The sequence below is a fragment of the Alligator mississippiensis genome, chromosome 11 (assembly GCF_030867095.1).
Source record: "Alligator mississippiensis isolate rAllMis1 chromosome 11, rAllMis1, whole genome shotgun sequence".
In the NCBI taxonomy this organism is placed as follows: Eukaryota; Metazoa; Chordata; order Crocodylia; family Alligatoridae; genus Alligator; species Alligator mississippiensis.
The window spans coordinates 3885889-3905450 of NC_081834.1; the positions used below are offsets into that span (position 1 = coordinate 3885889).

Here is a 19562-nt window from a genome sequence, read left to right on the forward strand (position 1 = left end):
GATACTTCCCCTCTATCGGGCGCTGGTCAGACCGCAGTTGGAGTACTGCGTGCAATTCTGGGCGCCGCACTTCAAGAAGGATGCGGATAACCTGGAGAGGGTACAGCGAAGGGCAACTCGTATGGTCAAGGGCCTGCAGACCAAGCCCTACGAGGAGAGACTAGAGAAACTGGACCTTTTCAGCCTCCGCAAGAGAAGGTTGAGAGGCGACCTTGTGGCTGCCTATAAGTTCATCACGGGGGCACAGAAGGGAATTGGTGAGGATTTATTCACCAAGGCGCCCCCGGGGGTTACAAGAAACAATGGCCACAAGCTAGCAGAGAGCAGATTTAGACTGGACATTAGGAAGAACTTCTTCACAGTTCGAGTGGCCAAGGTCTGGAACGGGCTCCCAAGGGAGGTGGTGCCCTCCCCTACCCTGGGGGTCTTCAAGAGGAGGTTAGATGAGTATCTAGCTGGGGTCATTTAGACCCAGCACTCTTTCCTGCTTATGCAGGGGGTCGGACTCGATGATCTATTGAGGTCCCTTCCGACCCTAACATCTATGAATCTATGAATCTATGAAATTCTGGCCTTTTCTTTATGCTTTCCCTCTCACAAGTCTATGATGTAACTCCTATGCTAGAAGCCCCTCTGCGCTTTGGGCTGATTGCCTCTTTGGGACAAGGATCATTGTATCTGCAAACAGCGCGTGCAACAATTCAAGCAACAGCAACAAGCAGCGGGCCAGGCGGACCGGTGGGATGTGCGACTGCTACGGCTGAGAAACTATCCGGAGTGCAAAGGTGCTGGTGCCCTTTCTCCAGCAGCCCGAATGGCGGAAAGGTGCCAAGTGTGCAGAGAAGTAGCACCCGGGCAGAGAAATGTGCCAAAATGCAGGATACCCCAAGCTCCTGCCTCATAAGGAGGAAAAGTGGCAGGTGCAGGACCCAAATGCTTCCGGTGGCTGCCATCTGGGACTAGAAAGCAGCATTTGCAAATCATAGCAGATTTTGTAAGTCATACAAGGGGGTGGAGGAAAAGGGCCAGAACGCGAAGGGAGGAGCTGCACTACGAAGCGGTGACCGATGAGGGGATGATAGCATAAGTCAGGACGGATCGAAGAACTGGGGGTGGGCAGTAAGAGGCAGTGGCAGGGGAAAGGGACCTGAACACGGTGTAGGACTGTGTGTGCATTTGCGGGCTTCTCCAAACATCATCACACCTTGTGCACACAATATTTAACGTAACAGAGAGGAGGCTGCAAAAAGCAGCACGTAAGCCATGCCGAAGATAAGACGAAACATTTTGACTCTCAAATTGAAGGTGAAAAGCATTCAGATTCCACAAGAAACCACCAGGCTCACTAATGAGCAGATTTGAAGCTACTTAGAGGAAACAGCATCAGAAAAGGATGTTCATCACCCTGGGCAGGCCACACAAATTAAAAGAAAGTAGAGCTGTGAATTACAATGAACAGAGACTAAATAGCTGCCTGCATTGGATTAAAGGATTTAAATTGTCAGCTTGATGTATAATGAATGTGAAAACCCAGCACTTAATTAAATGGCACATGATAGAATAACTTTGTTATGCTTTAAACTGCTTAAGTTATCAGAGTATTCCTCAGATTTAGCAATTGTTTAGCGGTATCTCTCCCCCCCCCAATGTGCACTGAGACATTGGTCAATTAGACTCGGTTCAGTCTTTGCAGAACATGGAGCGGTTTGGGGTTTTTTTTACTCTGCAGTCTGTTTTCAGTCACCATTAGTGACATCCTAGGAGCGTTCAGCTCTCGTGTGCGGCTGAGACACGATGGTGCGCTCCCGGGTACCCTCAGGCATCCGTGTCGAAACGCTGCCACCGTACCGGGAGGATGGCCTAGAACGAAACTGCCCAACCTCTCCCCCGAGACTGCTGTGAAGTCGTGCCAGCCACAGACAACACGGGCGAAGGATCCCGGTGAGCTAGCACCATGCCCCGAGCATGAGGCACGCGACCCTCTGGTTGTGCTCTTCCAGCCTGGCAGCTTCCGTCTTCGGCCTCTTTCCTTCAAGGAGCAGCTTTAGCTCGGGAAGCAACAGACTTAAATGACGGACAAGGTGCGGGGCACGTGCAGCAGGTCTTGCGGCAGCTTTTCTTTGCATCAGACCTAGCTGCACCTTCTCAGCCCATGTGTTTCACCTGCCTTTGTCCACAGGAGAGAGGAGCTGAAGCTTTGCGAGCAATAGAGAGGAACCAGTCAGCAGCACAGTCTTTTGGATGAGTGGCGGGATGACGACTTGACAACCGGGCACTTGTGAATCAAATCTTAGGTCAAATGTGAACGTAACACAATGAGCAATTACTTTTAAAAAATAAATAAATAAATACTTACAGCTACCGCTATTCTTCCTAGGACATGTTCGGGAATTTTTCTATAAACATCCAAGGAGCCGCCTGCAGAGACAAATGCAACGTGCTCAGTTAAGCAACAATAAAATGCTAGCCTAGATTCAAAGTCACAAGGGCTTTTCTGCCCTTTGTTTATTAACGAAGATGCCATAAATGAGGCAAGAGTAGGTGTGTTGGAAACAGTTGACCTTCAAGACAAGTCTGAACAAAGACACAAGAGAACTTGAAGCTTTTCTTTCCTACCTGTGCTATCTTTTTATTTGCAAAGTCACAACTACGGTATTTCTGCACGCCCCAAAAATAAGACCTTGTTTTAGGAAGGCATAATATGAGGTGAGAGGAGTGGAGGGGGGACAATTTTTCTAGGCACAGCCTACAGCTGGCTTTTTCATGGAAAGCCTCTATTGCAAAAAGTCCCAGTCAGCAATCTGACAGCAGCTGCAAAAGGGTTACCATTGGACTCCATCCCTCCTGCTTACTTGCTTAAAACCCACACCCCGATCCTGTAAGGCTGAACTTTGCGGGGGGAAGTGCACGCGCGTTGTGAGTAAATACAGTAATATGTTTTCTGACAACTCCCACGCTGAAGGGTAAGAAAGCAGGAGGCAGATTTTACCCACGAGAATGGAGCGCCAGATCTGGTGCAATTTAAAATTTAATTCGCAGCAGATTAAAGAGGCACGAGAAACAATTACAGCACATTATAAAGTTGAGGGCAGCAGCAATGCCGTGTCCCGACGAGCCTAGTAAAAGGGATGTTGGCTGCAGCTGATGGCACCTGGCACAGCACCACAGGCCCACCAGAAGCCCATCTTTCCTCAAAGGCCAAACCGAAACGATTCGGTGGCACCCTGCTCTGAAGGATGTCTGGTGTCACGGTGGCAGCGTCCACTGCTGGATGACGGTCCCTATCTGCCGTGCCGAGGGGGTGAGGAGCCCTGGCCCTTCCTAGCTCCTAACAAGGGGCCAGGCCTTCTCACGGGAACAGAAGGAAGTTTCCTTTTACCCAGGAAATGTGTGCCCAGGTCAATAAGAGATGCTCCCATCCCATGTTAACACATTCATACTTGGACATAAAAGCAAATTTAAAATTAAGAATAAGAATGGCCATTCAGCAGTGACAAGGTCCGATCCTCCTTGATTATATTTACAAGCCTATGGGTTAGTTTTGTACAAAACGTGGTCTGTTGTCTCACGTTCGGGAGCCAAGCCTTACACTCGAAACACAGATAGTGCGGCAAGGGGGAAGGAGTATCAAAGAGCTCGTCTTTCTGCCTTACTAGGAAAATTAACAGGCCTTTTAATTGGGCAGAGCAGAAAAGGGAAAAGAGAAATAGAAATGGAGCTAGGCAGCAATGGTTACATCATATAGACAGCAATATCTATCTATCTATCTATCTATCTATCTATCTATCTATCTATCTATCTATCTATCTATCTATCTATCTATCTATCTATCTATCTATCTATCTATCTATCTATCTATCTATCTCATATAGACTAACCCAAGTTAATCATCCATCCATCCATCCATCCATCCATCCATCCATCCATCCATCCATCCACACTGTATAGACTAACCCAAATAGATTATCTATCTATCTATCTATCTATCTATCTATCTATCTATCTATCTATCTATCTATCTATCTATCTATCTATCTATCTATCTATCTATCTATCTATCTATCTCATACATTTATGTTAAGAAAAGCTCTGCCCACAAGGTTGCAACTGCGGTGTCTAGAAGACAAGCTTCCAAATCCACATGAGGCATCTAATGTCTTTCCCGATCTTCGAGGACGTCAAGAAGCTGCAGTTCCCATTGACTTCTTTGGGATGTGTGGGTGGCTTGGCAATTCAGGGGAAGATGGACATAAAAACACAACCCAGCACCCCACTATTTCACCACCTTTATTTACTCAAGTAGCATTTTTATTACAGATGTAAAAGTGCAAAGATGAGGAAGTCTCATTTTATGTCCCCCATTGATCTCCAAGATCAATTAGCAGATCCACGGATGAGCGAGGTCAAGCGGTTCAAGCTCTGTGTGGCACTGTTCACAGCCCACGACTCGTGCAGCTTTTGCTGCTTTCCTCCCCATCGGAGCAGAACCGCACGCCGTACAAAACCGACCATGTTTTGACTCTACATACATACGTTTTCCCAAACAGATGGATGCAGCGTTGAGCTAACCTTTGCTATCCATCTGTTATTAGCTTCTCCGCGAAGGAGGTATTTGTTTGCACAGCCATCTGTGGGATTCACTGGCACGGGACACTTTCAAGGCAAACTGTTTAATGGGATGTTTGCAAAAGATTGGCTCTCCACGAACCGTTGCAGATATCTATTCCCAGAAACGGAAACTGGCCAAAAAGGGGCCACGGAGGGGGAAGGGAGGCCTGCTTAAAGGCGGTTCACCTGCATGGTTACGCGTGCCACCTCCCTTGCTCTGCTCCTTCCCCTGCATGCTTAAATAGCAAAAATAAAGCTCGGAAGAGAAGGGTTGGCAATGTCCCAACTATTTAGTAAATCATTATTTGTGTCACTGCCAGAGGGAGCATACAACATTCAGGCACAGTCACGTGAAGTTACCATCAGGTAAAGGAAGGCAGAAATTTGCTGCTAGGAGCTACGCCGTGGTCACTACCCGTGAACGGTAGTGGGACCTACCCGACAGCAGCCAGTGAAGGGCTAGCTCCAAAATCCTACAAAGTCGGAGCATGCACGTAGCTGCTACGCTGTAATTCCCACCCTCGTTTTTCTTGTAACTTGATCATGTGCTTTGCCCCTGTGTGGATTGCAGGTCATCTCCATACGCGTGCCAGTCATTGTTGCACGGTCAGCAGATGCCACTGTTATGCAACATCACAAGAGAGAAGCACAGCCTAAAGGCTTGACTGTCCTCGTTCAGGAATTAAAACTGCAGTGCTTTTATGAGCAAGCAATTCTGCCTTTTTTTTTAATTGCATCTGAGCTTGCAGGAGCACACGCAGCCTCCGGTCTTCAGACTTGAGGCCAGTGATTCTCAACCAGGGTGTTGTGGCACCCTGGGGTGCCTCGAGATCCTTTCAAAGGTGCCATGCACTGCAGTGTTAGCACTGTTAGTACTGTTAGGTGTGCAAACATGGTTTACAGGATGAAGCCAGAGGTTTCAAATTGAAATTCATTGTGTTAAACATTTTGATCTGGGCTTTCTCTGCAACAGAAGGATTGCTCTAGTATTTTTCTGTAGTCAAAAACCATGAGTGGAAGCTGAGAGCTGGCATTTTCCAAGAAGCGCCTAAGGGTGGGTTGTCTTGAGTCTAAAAAGGTTGAGAACCACTGTTTTAAGCAAATGAACTCTTCAGAGCTTGCAAGTACTTCTTGGTGTGCCGACCCAGCTGGCACGCACATGCAAATACCAACTGACAGTGTGAGCTCACACTCCTGAGTGCATTAGTGATGACACAAGTATGGAAAACTAGAGCCTCTGAGCAATGCTTGTTTAGTGCAAGAGCACCAATGAATTCCACACTTGGGTTTTGCTGAATGAATATCATCCTTTTTAATTAACCTTGTTACATTTGGGAGAACAGAATCAAGACTCATCTTTGTAACTGGGTTGCAATGAACTTCAGGGCAGGGACGTGCACAGCGAAAAGAGCAACGACTTGTAACAAGACTAGATTGTTCTAATAACCAGAGAGCTATTAATACACAAAGGAAAATGAAGGACTTTGTGTTCCTCAAGAGAAATAGAAATGGAGCTAGGCAGCAATGGTTACATACAGACAGCAATATCTATCTCTATATAGATAGATAGAAAGAAAGAATAGATCTATCTATCTATCTATCTATCTATCTATCTATCTATCTATCTATCTATCACATATATTTATTTATATGATTTATGCATATTTCCTGAAAGACAGCCCTCTTTGCATGACTATTTTTATTAGCTTATTTGTAAGACTCCTACTTCTTCACATCCAACTCAACTGAACCTTAGAAGGAAAAAAAACCTGGCTAGGCCAGAAAACGCTGGCTCTTGAGAAATTCTTGTTGAGAGTCATGGACTATTACTTTAATAATGTAAGGACATCAGGAAACTCAGACTCTAATGCTGGAAAGTATTTTAGTTCTAGTGTACCAGACACGAGGGGACTTCATCAGTCATGAGAGAGAGACTCTCAGAGTTGATACACAGCGGAAAGCAATGATTATAAATCGCTTTAATAAGTTCCTTTTGCCCATCTAAAGTGTCTTTTGTCCAAGGATCTCACAGCACAAAATTTCTACGGCAAAGTGTTAATAAATCTCCATAAGGACGCTAGTACCAGCTCGCAAGGAAGGCAATGTTATGGGTCTGAAAGAAATTCATGTAGGGAGAAATGTGAACACACCAAAGGAAACTTAGTGCAGCATAGCTAGACAGCTGTGCTGGAAAATAATTCCTTATCTTGCAATTAAGAACTGATTTTCACTGCAAACACACAGGACATTGGGTTAATAGATTTCTTTAAAAGAAAATCTGTTTTGGCGATTGAAACATTAAAAGAAAAGAACAGCTGTTTTGTCAGCGAAGACAGATTGTATGAAAGAATCAAGAATCAAACCACAGATTAAACCAGCATTTATTTCTGTTCTACTTAAATTTTCAATAAAAGTAAACAAAACAACATTCAGGAAAATATAGCATATGGAGAAAAATATTCTCACAAACGATCACAATGCCAGTCTGATTCTGAAGCCCGTAAGTAGTCATTATTAGTATTTTACTATATCCTTTTTTTTAAACGATCACATTCTATTACTCAAAGTGCATATCTTTAAATCTCAATTACATTTTAACAATTAAAAGTAGAAAAAGGACACAACTCACCATCCATGAATTCTGTACATAGCGAAATTCTGTTTTCTACAAAAAAAGCACCATAAAATCCTATGATATATGATGAGTCGCACTGCAAAATGAAAGAGAAGAGCAGCATATAAAAAAAAGCCTCTGCATCCAGACCCTCGGCAAACATAATTAAAAGCGGTAAAAATAAGAATACCTTATAAAGAATTTCTAACTCCGACATAATCTGTTTCTGGAGCTCCAGTGTAATATCTAAAGGTATGACCTAAAAAATAGAAACATTAGAAAAATATTATCTGTTCTGGAAGGAAATGCAAATAAAAACACAAAAATTTAAAAGTCAACAAACCCTTAAAAAGATCAAAAACATATATTGAGAGTTAGCGTGTAAAAGAAGAAAGCTAGGAGCCAGGGCAGGGGTAGTTTTAGTGGAGTGAGAAGCAGAGAGTGGAAACTGGAAGCCAAGGCTCAGCATGAATTACTTGTAATAGTCGGTTACCATTAAAGTGACTAAGGTACACTTTCTATTTTGTCTACACAAGTCACCTAAAGAGAGGGAAGTGTAACGTGTCTGTAGTGCCAGTCACTGGGCACGTCTACATATGCGCCCCACTGAGCGGCTGTTACAGTGCAGTCACTTAGTACTTGCTTTAGCTAGTTTCCAACCCTACAATGAGCTACAAGCAATGAGCTACCGAGCAGTAGCGTCGGCGTCACGACTTGTGCCCGGCAACGTAGCATCTCATGTAGCCATGCGCAGTGCTGCCTAAACAACACTTAGTCCTTATATGATATTTGAATCCAAGGATGGTAACAAGGCTATTTGCATGCATTTAATCTCAACCCCACCCCAGAACCATCCTCATGATACAGGTGAGGAACTGCATTGTTTTTAACCCAGAGAATTTAGGTCAGCCAAGGGACTGAGTACATGCTTAGCAAAACTACTGATGACATTCAAGTTGGGTGGTGCTGCAGGCATCCTGGAGGGTAGGGCTAGGCTCCAGAATGACCTGGATAGACTGGAGAAATGGTCCAAAATCAATCAGATGACATGTAGCAAGGACAAATGTGAAATCCTGCACTTGGGACTGAATAACTGCATGCACAAATACAGATGGGGAATGAGTGGCTCTGCTGCAGTATTGCAGAAAAGGACCTGTGCGTTACAGTAGACCAAAACCAAACTGTGTACCAAGTTGTATTAACAGGAGTGTCCCTTGCAAATCAAGGGAAGCAATCCTTCCACCCTATGGGCGCATCCAGATGAGCACACACGTGCACGTTTGAGGCACCACAAAACGCATGGGGCACACGTGAAAAGGTTTTTTGCGCTGTGTATTTGTAGCATGGAGCCAAAATTAGATGCTAGGAAATCCTGGTATCGAAACAAAACTCATCAGAAAAAAGCAGGGTGGTGCATGTGGGTGCAGCATGCGCCGCCTGAAACTGGAGCCTGGCCGGCCAGGCTCTGCATGCCCAAATTGCCCCCATTGCAGCCCCAAGAGGCCCCCATGACCCCAGGTAAGGCCACTGGGGCCTCGCCTACCCACTTGGGGCAATCTGCTGCATGCCAGATGTGCATGCAGGGGCGCTCCCCAGGGACAATTAGCAGCAACACAACTATGTGACGCACGCTGCTATTTGTCCCTGGGGAAACGCATGTGCACACTCGCCTGGACGTGCCCTATGTGTGTGCTCCATTTGGGGCCCCACGCTTCAAGGAAAATGTGGCCAGATTGGAAAGAGTCCAGTGCATAGCAACACAAATGAACAGGGGCCTGAGAAACGTGATTTAGGAGGAAACGCAGAAGGAGTTAGGGTTATTTAGTCTGGAGGCTAGCCTGCGGGCGATTTGATAACAGTCTTCAAGTACTTCAAGGGTGGAGGTAGACGACTGGCTTCAGGGGACAGGACTAGGAGCGATGGCTTCAACTGCGGCAGAGGAAATTTTGGTTGGAGATGCGGAAAAACCATCTCGCTGTACGCACGGCAGGCACTGGAACAGGCTGTCTAGAGAAACTGTGACCTCCATGCTAGGATATTGCCAAGCTCAGGTTAGACAGACGCCCCATTAGGATGACCCCGTCCGGAGCAGGAGGCTGGACCAGGAGACCTCCTGAGATCCCTTCCAGCCATGCTTGGGCCTCAGGAGTTTGAGGACCGATCAGCTGAAGGGCCTCCTTGCAGAGAAAATGCCTATCTCCCGGGACCCTGCCAAACCTAGGTGGTGGTGGACACATTTTTTGACTGGTTAAAGGTTATAACATTTTTATGGGGAGTGATTTTTTTTTTGCAGTTTTCTTGACAGAAATATAATTTTTATTGGTTTTTGATACATTTCTTAAAGGAAGATTTGTGATTTTTTTGTGTATTATTTGACTGTATCGGCAATTTTTATTTTTTTTTTATTTTTGACCGGTATTTGGCCAGTGTACTGACCAAATTTTATTTGACTGGTCCACTACCCAACCCCAGAAAATACCCGAATATATGCTTTTTACGTATCCAAGAAGTTCAGAAGGGAGTTCCTGCCATTCCTCCAAATGGCTCCTACTTCTTAAATAAATACCTCTATTTCTATATGAATTCTGAACATGGTTCATATAAAAATAGATGTCTAAACATCCTTCAAAATGACCCTATTCCTTCTAATTGAGCACACAGCTGATCTATGCAGCCATTACAATTTATTTTGTTCCCCTCGTTCCCTCCAGTTGTTTGTTACTTCTGCTTGCCGGCAATGCTGATCTGCCTGCGTGGATACCCGCAACCACAGAAAACCCAGTATGCAAGATCTCTGGGGCAGAGATTCTCTTATTATTTTGTTACTATAATATCTAAGAAGAACCCTGATCCTAATATAAATTATTTTTAAACAGTACGAACCAAACTGATCGCAATGTAATGACAGGGCAAGATAAAGAACAGCTTCCCCCCCACATGTTGGTATGATCTAACAATTGCTTTTATAAAGCTGTTCATTAATATTTATATTTTTAAATACAAGAATTAATAATTAAGACAAAATAATATGGCCTCCTAATGTCATAAATACGAAGTAGGGGACTGAAGGATGCCGTACAGTTCTGTGTGGCATTTATCAATCACTTTAAGAATTACAGACTGACTTGGCTCCTAAGAGGAGAATATTTTCATCTTAACAAGCTAAAAGTCAAGACAAATGACCCTGATTGTAGGAATCAACTTCAGGTCAGAAATAAGGGCTCACCAGCTCTTTTTAGAAACCAGGTAGTTTTTAGAGGGGAATATAAAAATTGTCGAATAAGACAAGACATCTATTATTCAAAGGGTCCTTTGGAAGAATCTGAATTTGGTGTCACCTGTTTGATTGGGTACAGTCAAGGGTAGGTAATTCCTAGTGCTCTTATCTGAAGGAGTCCTAGAAGAGGCACACCAACCACCAAGCCTGCCTGTAAAGTTCATATTTCGTTGGTGGGCCCCTGCGGTAGCAAAATTGTGCGGTACAATTAACATCACAGGGAACCCCCCCGCAGGGTGGTCAGCCAGCACGACTGCCCCTCGATATGAGAGACAGAGCGAATATAGGCACGATCATCCCAATAGCTTTGAGGTGTTGCCTTTAAAATCTAGTTCAGATGCCTCTAAGGACTGGGCTGCCTTTTAGCAAAGGGACAAGCTGGCTTTATGGATGGCAGCTCAGCTGTACACAACTGTTTCGTGCACTCGCATTCGATCTATCCATACTGGTCCCTTGGGGGAAGTTGGGAGGGGAGAAGGAAACGGTGAAGCTTTGGTGGATTTGATATCTGCTTTTGATTCTGTTGACAGAGGCCACCTGACAAACGCTTGTCAGAGCAGGGATAAGCTTTAGTTTGCTTTTTCTTTTGACAGCTCAGCGTTAGAAGAGGGCAGAAAGAAACTATCTGGTCCCGTTCCCACCGTAAAGGGCATGCCTTAGGGTGTCCCTTAGGGCTGTGCGAAACACCATCGTTTCGTTTCGACATCTGTTTTGCTGTTTCGAAGGAACAGTGTTTCATTTTGCTGTTTTGTTTCATTTTGTTTCATCGAAACTTTTGCTGTTTCGACATTTCGTCCATAGGCTATAATGGGGAATCATGAAAAGGCCTAAAACCTTGTCATTTCTTGCCTGATTTGGATGAAAATGGCAGGGTTGGTAGCCCCTTCTGAGGGCATGAAGCCTGCCACAGTTCAAGGAGCTAGGTGCAGAGGTTTCTGGGAAACTGCACCTCAAACTGTTCAAAGCAAAACTCAGGACACTTACCGGCACTGGCAGCCTCCTGTCACCTGGTGCAGATCCAGGGGCTTGCACCCCTGGGAGGGCTGCAGGGCTGTGCCAGACTCCTCCCGGGGGTGCAGGCCCCCGGATCTGCACCGGGTGACAGGAGGCTGCCACTGCCGCCTGAAACCGGTGCTGGGCACAGCCCGCACCCAGCACCAGGGAAGATTGATGCTGTTGCCAGTCCCAGGCAGCAGAAGCAGTCATCCGGGGTGCAGATCCAGGGGCCCGCAGCCCCATGGAGCTCAGCCCAGCAGCGGGAGGTGGGGAGATCCAGGGCTGCGCTATGCCTCCCGCTGCCGGGCTGAGCTCTGCGGGGCTGGTGGAGCCGCTCGGAGCACAGCCCTGGCTCTCCCCTGCCTCCCGCCACCGGGCTGCTTCGAAACTCAAAATGTTTTGAAACTTTTGAAACATTTCGAGTACCCTCCTTTCATTTCAAAGCTTTTTGTTTTGTTTCGATTTCGCTGTTTCAAGCTCGAAACGCATTGAAACAGGTTAGAAAAGAAACACTCGGTGAAATTTCGCACAGCCCTAGTGTTCCTCATCACTACAGAGAGGGATACAGACAGGTCCAACCATGAAGTCCTGGAGCACACTGACCCTTCCTTGCTGGGGTGGTGACAATCAGAAGGGCTGTCTGAAAAGTAACAGGACATACTGAAAAACCCTACAGGTGCTTAAACAGGGACTCCATGCATTTCACAAAAGTGATGTTGAGATCCCATACAGAAGCTGGGTCTTTGAGAGAGAGAGGTAAGTGTACTGGAGGATCTCAAAAATCCCCGATACAGTTGGGTGCAATCAATGTTTCAAGTGCAGGGAGTTGACAAGGATCTTTTTGGTACTTCAGCATCAAGTGGGTCCAGATTGGGCTGGACTGTCCTTACAAAAAACTGTTTCCATTTGGAGGATTAGTCTTTGTTGTAGACTACTTCCTGTCTTACAGGAGTACTTCTTGAAACTTTTAGAGGAGAATCGTGGTCAGTAACATTTAGCTTGCAATTGTCCAAGACTTCTGGTGCAGCAATGGCGGGTTTGGGTAAAATATCTGGACACAGTTCTGGGATACCATATCTGCACAGATTGGGAGGTGAATGGGAGGGCCAAATGAACATTTGCAAGAGGTGTGACTGCCAAAATTTCTTTGTCCAGTAGACATCTATTCGGATCAGCATGAGCTTGTCCGGTCTGACTTTGGATAGTACGCCATGACTTAGGGGAGGATACTTGGAGCTTTAGCGGGAAAATGTAGGATGAGTAACTCCAGCTCATTCTGCCCCTGGAGCTGATGTGCAAACACTTCATGTTAGCCTCATGTTAGGCAAATCATGGGAGTTCCCAACTGGTTAAATATAGGCTCTATGATGGATACTTGTAGGGACCATTTTTGCTTGGTTACCTTGTACCTACCTGGTTGCTGCTGGTTCCTGGAAGATTTCATAGATTTCATAGACATTAGGGCTGGAAGGGACCTCGGAAGATCATCGAGTCCAGCCCCCCGCCCAAAGGGCAGGACGTCAGCTGGGGTCATAGGATCCCAGCAAGATAAGCATCCAGTTTCATCTTGAAGGTGTTCAATGAAGGCGCTTGAACCACCTCCGGCGGCAGGCTGTTCCAGACCTTGGGGGCTTGGACAGTAAAGAAATTCTTCCTTATGTCCAGCCTGAAACGATCTTGTAGTAGTTTGTGACCATTCGACCTCGTCATCCCTAAGATGCAGAACCAATAATGTTATCTTGGTGTGATGGCACCGAGTCCATAGCTGGAGGGCTTTCCAGCAAAGAAGAGACCAATCAAATGCCTCTCTTCTTGTTGACAGTGTGCACTGAAGCTGTGCAGTCCCTTGTGATTTGCCTCGCGCTACCCTACAAGGCCGGCAGGAATGGTACAGAGGGGACCCTGGAGCAGGACCTTGCCATATGTCTGCAGATGGCCCAGGGGTGATGAGCATTATGTGGGGGGATGGAGACAAGAAAGGAATCCTCTTCTGCGTATTCACAGGTCCAGCCACTCAGAATTAAAACTGTGGTTTTTAAGTCATGTTACAATTTAGCAGGCAAAAGAAAGACCTCAGCTACAGCTGCAAGGACTGCAAGTGAAGTCTGGTAAGCACGGTCACGTATCCGCATGCCAAGACGTGGCCTGGACACATAGATACACTCATTGCTAGATTAGATGGCAATGACCGGTGGGAGTGCAGCCTGTCCTCTGGCAGGTCAGTTCATGCAGACAGTCTGTCTTAGCACCTACAAACTCAGTCCCCTGTGATTATGTTCGAGATGATTTCTCCTGGTTCACACAAAGTCCTAGATGAGAGAACAGGGAGGATGTATAGCACTGCTGCTGAAGTCTTCTTGCTCAATCCTCTAGGTACAGGTCAACGTAAAGTCCCTCTCTGCTCACGTGCACCGTCACTACTGCCACACCATTAGTGAACATCACCGGTAGGGTGCAGAATCTGAAAGGCAGCATCCTGTACTGGTCATGGACTAATAAAAGTCATCTGAGAGTGGCAGGAGTGCCAAGGACCCTGCCTTGATGGGTGAAAAAGGGTCCGTCTGTAAAAACAGGATGCCGCCACTGAGTGTGGTTCTTCCTGGTCATCCTGCAGTTGTGGTCCAGTCAGAGAAGCTGAAGGGAAAGAATACTCTCTGGTTTTCCCCCTAACACAATAGAGACCACTTGTGGGACATGTGACAGCAAATGCCACTCAGCCCAAAAGAGTCACGATAACCTGCTGGGTGGCTTAATACTGGCTTGACCAATCCCATTCCCATTAAGAAAGCGACTGAGCTCTGGAGCCGGCAGGATCCTCTGTGATGCCGACTACAAATCTCGCAGAAGCTTCTTTATTTGAAGACCAGGAGAATACTCTTCAGTGACAGATGGTATGAAGAGACCTCTCTAAAGGCAGTGTCAAAGTGCTGTCGGTACTGCCTGCCTCGCAGTACATGCCTTGGTGCCAAGGTACTCTTGTTTCTTCCACAGTCACATATTTAGTGGTAGGCATCAACGCCAAGGGTTGCTCAAGAGGACGCTGAAGAAGTCATCCTCTGTGCTGCGCCTTATCGCTAGCTCTCCCTGTTGTGCGTACCGCTTGGTGGTTTTATCCACATGTGATACATATAGTTTGTCATTGTAGAGAAATACCGAATGCCACCTGAACTCTGAAGTAGCTGAACTTAAGAGAGTCACAGTGTGCACGGACGGTATCTCTACAGCACCTGTGCAGGCAGCTTCGCCGTTATGGGAGTCAGAGTTGATGATGAGCCTTTTCTCTGCATTGTGGTCTCTCTTCTGGTCTTTGGCATCACTTACCTAAAAGGGGCACTGGATGAACCTCGTTTGACTTCTACCAGAGCTTCGTGGCTTGTCCTCAAGGCACTAAGAGACCTTCATATACTGATGCATCCTTGAACCTTCGCCTTCTGTATCTGGTGACTTGCAGGTTATTCTGGAGAAAGAAGGGCAGATCCTGTCCTGCAGGAGAATCGCAGCTGACCCATCGGTCATACCCTTGTACACAATGCAAGCTGGGCCTCGGTAAGCTCCTATCTGATGCTCACAGAGCACATGGGCACCCACAGAGGGATCTAAACACTTACAGACTTCATGAAGAGTATTCATTTACTCTGGCTACTAAGGTTATACCTATAGGAACTGCTTCAAGTCTAAAATTTTAAAGGTTCCCTTGGTTTTTTGCAGGTCCCTCCATCTTTCTATTTTTGAGGGCTTCTGAAAATAGGCTTGAGCATAGGACTTAAAAGAGAGGAAAAACATTTACTGTATTTTCTCACATACCTCACACCCTCCAAATAATTCTCCAATTCTCCAAATTCAATTTCAAAATTCAAAATCCAAATTCAGAAAGTTCTCCAGTGCCTGATGAAGGGTGTTTTTGCCTGAAAACTTGCAATTAAAGAATTTTTTCTGCAAAAATCGTCTTGGTCTAATAAAAGATATCATTTCTATTGTGAGTCCTGATTGCCTTTTTCTCTAGACCAATATGGCTACCCGACACATGGAAGATATTGAATTTTAGACGATTTTTAAAAACGAAATCTTCATATTTCCCAAGCAGGAAGCAACTGTGACGACCTGAAACCTGAGATCCTGCTCCTGCCTTTGTTTCAAGGTAATCTGCATCCTCACAGATCCCCACAGGAGGTGAGAGACTCCACACCAGCTATGAACTGGCTGCCCAGAGGAGTTGTCCATCTATTGACTCCTCTGTGAAATCCTATGAAATATGAACTTTCATTTCTACCCAGAACAACTTCTACAATCTTTTCTCCGATGCCTGATGAAGGGTGTTTATGCCCAAAAGCTTGCAATTAAAGATTGGTTTTTGCAAAAATCTTGTTGGTCTAATAAAAGAGATCATCTCAAGTATGAGTCATGATTACCCTCCAAATAAGATGCACAGCCTGTTTTGGGAAGGCAGAACGAAGAAGAAAAAGATCTCCTCCCCACCCCCATCATGGCTGAATGGTGACAGGAGGGGATCCTGACTGCAGCAGATGTGGGGTAAATTCTACCTCCTCCCTCCCTGAGGCTGGCAGAGTGAGAAGCATGGTAGTCATCTTTCAACAGTGTCTCCCTGCTTCTATTCCAAGTGAAGAATCCAAAAAATCAGCTTCTCCGCTTAAGACAAGACCCCCAATTTTGGCGTCCTTATATTGGGTGAAAAGGTGAGTGTGGTACATGAGTAAATACAGTAATTAGGCTTAAAGCCAAAGATATTGGTTAGTAATTGGACACGGTTAATACAGCTAATGTCTTTCTGGGCCCTTCAGGTAACGGCCACCTAATGAGTCAAGAATTATTTGGAAATTTTGTATGGGTGAAGGAGGGGCTTTAGGGCTCTTTGATTTTTAAGTCAGCTTATCTGGAAGGAAGATACAACTGGCAGTGGGGAAGCGTGACACACAAGCTGCTAAGGGATCTTGCTACGGCTCTGGAGGAGGGATCCAAGATCTCCTCTGGACTCAAACCACCGCCGTCCCCCGGAGCTGACCCAGCCGTAAGCAGCACTTGCTCCTCTGGGCTGCAGAGTCAAACGCAGGCAGGTGCAACGCTGCCCACATCACTGGCTACAGGAAACAGTGCGCCAGAGCCCCATGAGCCATAGTGTGATGTCCAAGAGCAGGGGCAAGGACAGGATTGTGTATGAAATTAAATATTTCTATCATGTGAAATGATTCAACTTTTTAAATAAATTCCTTTCTGATTTGATTTTGTTTTTTGTTGGGGGTGGAAAGGGGGTTCAAAGTGTAATTTGAAGAGAAGGGTCAAATCAAGAAAGGGTTAAATTGTTTTTTTAATATCTTTTATAATTGCAATGATTTTAGAATTTGTATTAATTTCTTTGAGCTTTAATACTGTGCCTTCATAATTAACCATCCATTGAAATGGGTTGACACCTTATTAGCCTTCATTTTCCCTTTTTCCCTTGCGTGTTATTTTGGAGTTAAAACTCCATTTTGAAGTTAAAGGAAAAGCAAATATTGTACTTTTGCAGAATTAACAGAACACAAATTATGTGCTACATATAGTGCTGATGAAACAAAAAGAAGGGGAGTCCATTTCCAAACATACATTTTTACAGTATTGACATCCGTCTAAAAGAAAAAAGCATAACCATTTTCTATCAAGAGTTTGCTCTAGGGTTATTTATAAAAGCTCTCACTAAACTAAATTGTAACTGTAATATAGGGCTGCCAAGAAACATTTAACACACTTCTCTAGATCAATAGTCATTTGCCAACAATATTCACTTACATTTTTCAGAGTGGAAAACTTAAAAAAAAAAATTGCTGAAACACTATGAGTTTTATCCCTTAAAATATTAACGGGGTTTAATCTTGTCAAATACATAAAAAGACTACATTTTCTCTTATTAATTCCTATTTACAGTGACAACTCTCCCTGCCTTCTTCACCGCAGGTTTCGCTGACCTAAACACTAACCAGTTAGCATGATTGGTGTCAAATGCAGCACCAGCATCCAATCAACCACGACCTGGCAGGAGAAAAGTCTCCAGCTGTTTTGAATTAAACTACAATTACATACAGGCCCTGCATTTTACTGTCAAAAACTAACTGGAAAGGGATAAGCCTCCCTACAACTTCGCTATCTCCCCTTCCCTCCTCATTCTACATTCAGTAATAATTGCAACCTTTCTTCTAGGTTCCCTTGCCGCACACATTCGCTTTGCTGTGACAACCCAGAATACTTCATTCAAAACCCTGAGACTAGGGGCCGATATACAGGGGACACGGTAGACGATGGGTTTTCCAAATCATACCAGCAGCCGTTGCTTACTGCTTCCAAACCCATTGAGCTAGCTTTATTGCCCACCAGAGTTTCACTGTGTCCAAGCTGGAGCTAGGTGGCATGACTTCAGAAAACCTGGGGAGAAATGCATTTAACCATAGTTTACGAGTAGAATGCCCTGGCATTTAAAAATGAGGCTATTTAGGGCGTTCAGCATTGCAATCGAGCCAACACTAGGGGAAAAAAAGTCCTGCAAATCCTGGCCTGACTCTAAACACGCATTCCCTTAATCCATGCTCACCCTGCTTTTGTGAAGTTTTCCACTCTAAGACACAGGATTTGCTCACAAAAAACCCCCAAATTTTAAGCATGTGTGAATATTAGCACTAGAAATGTTCTATGTGGCTGGGGCAGCATTTAAAGGAAGCAAGATGATATAAAATTGGAAGCTTATCTTGCTGGGATCCTATGATCCCAGCTGACTTTCTGCCTTCAGGCGGGGGGCTGGACTCGATGATCTTCCGAGGTCCCTTCCAGCCCTAATGTCTATGAATCTATAATACCCCAAAACTACTGCAGCCGATACGCAGGCAACAAATAAGGATCGGGTGGCATCCTTCATAATTGTAATACACGTGGCACAAATGTGGTAGGAAAGAATGACATTTAAAGGCTCCGTATAGCCAATAAACCTTGGGGCAGCCTCCTGGCACCTTTGGAAAGGTCTGGATGGCCAAGGAAGGAAAAAGTGATCTGCCCCAAGAGTTACTGAGAACAGAAGAGGAGACTCAATGCATCACGTATAAAATAACCTGCACTGAATTCAGCGCTGTGCTGTTCGGCTCATACAGCAGCAAAACTGAATCGGCAAACTGAGCACAAGGAAGTGGTTGTTGGGCAACCCCTAAGACAGGGACAAAAATTACAACATTGACAAGCCACAAGCAGGGTGAGGAAGGTGGGTCAGACGAATCTGCCTCAACTCGGGCACCCCCAAAATTAGCAGAAACTGTTCTGCCGTAGAAGAGCTGGAGGTGGAAGCCCCAGGGTGGGATCATGCAACATGGAGCTCAGCTCTGAGCTGTTCGTGGCGGTCAAGCATACACATACTTTCTTGGCAAGGGCAGATGGTAGTAGCATTCCCATTTTTCAGATGATAAATTGAGGCTCAAGGATTTACCCGAGCTCTGTGGAATCACTCGGCACTAAATCCATATCTTTGGATTACCGATCCTGGGTGGTGAACTACTGGGCAGCTCCTCGAACGAGCAAACGCCACAACCGTGGATGGCAGCATTAGAAATATCAACTTCCTGGCTTAAAATAAAGCAGCCGATAAGCAGACCGAGTAGGTTCAAAGAGAGGAGAACTCGAATACCTAATACTTCAAGGGAAAAGGGTTAAATCTACAAGAGAAATACCTGAACATATTTCCCCTGCTCTCCACTACACCTCCAGGACAAATAAGGATGAGTTGTCAAGTTAAATACAAGCAGTCAAGTGACTGAATTATAATTTACTCTGTGCTCAATTTAAATTAGTGTGAGGCTATTAAAATATACAGTATAAATACGGCAATTCATCACAAGCTGTCATGGATGACTTCATCTATTTGCTGGAGTGGCATACGTTCCACTAAAGGGAATGAGTGCAAAATCACAGGTCAAATTAAGCTGCTATTCTGTTTTAATTCACTTATTTAATCTGTGGCGACATAATTGTCTTTTACAGTATGTACAACTCAAAGGAAATTTGGGAGTATTATAGTCAGTATACAAATGATTAATC

General features: G+C 45.1%; 1 protein-coding gene across 3 annotated transcripts in view; it reads right to left on the reverse strand.

The window, feature by feature from the left end:
- MAP2K5 (mitogen-activated protein kinase kinase 5) overlaps positions 1 to 19562 on the reverse strand; it is a 182996-nt gene that overhangs the window by 101288 nt on the left and 62146 nt on the right. For all 3 annotated transcript variants that reach the window (XM_014606136.3, XM_019477698.2, XM_006265731.4), the window contains exons 10-12: positions 7413 to 7481; positions 7238 to 7319; positions 2357 to 2418 (exon numbers count right to left, since the gene is read on the reverse strand). In XM_014606136.3, the coding sequence (XP_014461622.1) occupies positions 2357 to 2418; positions 7238 to 7319; positions 7413 to 7481 (213 nt within the window). The remainder of the gene's footprint in view (positions 1 to 2356; positions 2419 to 7237; positions 7320 to 7412; positions 7482 to 19562) is intronic.